Source organism: Otolemur garnettii, unplaced genomic scaffold (assembly GCF_000181295.1).
Source record: "Otolemur garnettii isolate 467f Iridium unplaced genomic scaffold, OtoGar3 scaffold00003, whole genome shotgun sequence".
In the NCBI taxonomy this organism is placed as follows: domain Eukaryota; kingdom Metazoa; phylum Chordata; class Mammalia; order Primates; family Galagidae; genus Otolemur; species Otolemur garnettii.
Genome location: NW_003852398.1, coordinates 24629356 through 24629746, shown reverse-complemented (window position 1 = coordinate 24629746; position 391 = coordinate 24629356). Strand labels below are relative to the sequence as shown.

Genomic DNA, 391 nt, shown 5'->3' with positions numbered 1-391 from the left:
CTGGCCAGTAAACAGTAGAGTTGGGATTGGAACCTAGGAAGTCTGAAGCCATAGTCTGTCCTTTTAGCCATGACATTAAACTGCTTATTGTATTCTTACTGTTATTTTCAACAGTAGCCAGGAATCAGGAGTTATTCCATAACTAGATTTCCAGAGGCCACTACCTGTCTTAAGGTGGTCTGCGGCCTTTAGCCTTATGATATATCCTTGAACTGTCCCACAGAGTCTCTGTGGAATCTTCATGCTAAGAGTTAGGCAGGCTGAGCCCAACAATGCTGACTGTCCCCAGGAAAGACCCATGTCTCACCACTGCAGGAGCAGTTCCTCTGCAGGTGGTGCCGCGGAGTTAGGATGCTGAGCCTGGCGGTGCTGTACGTGGGCCCAATCTTGG

The 391-nt window shown here is 48.8% G+C and overlaps 1 protein-coding gene across 1 annotated transcript in view; it reads right to left on the bottom strand.

Annotated features, from left to right (window-relative positions):
* The window catches only part of FAT2 (FAT atypical cadherin 2), a 64323-nt gene that overhangs the window by 14617 nt on the left and 49315 nt on the right, over positions 1-391 (bottom strand). Inside the window, exon 19 of the mRNA XM_023515043.1 lies at positions 308-391. This exon is cut by the window's right edge and continues 95 nt beyond it. Coding sequence (XP_023370811.1) covers positions 308-391 — 84 coding nt within the window. The remainder of the gene's footprint in view (positions 1-307) is intronic.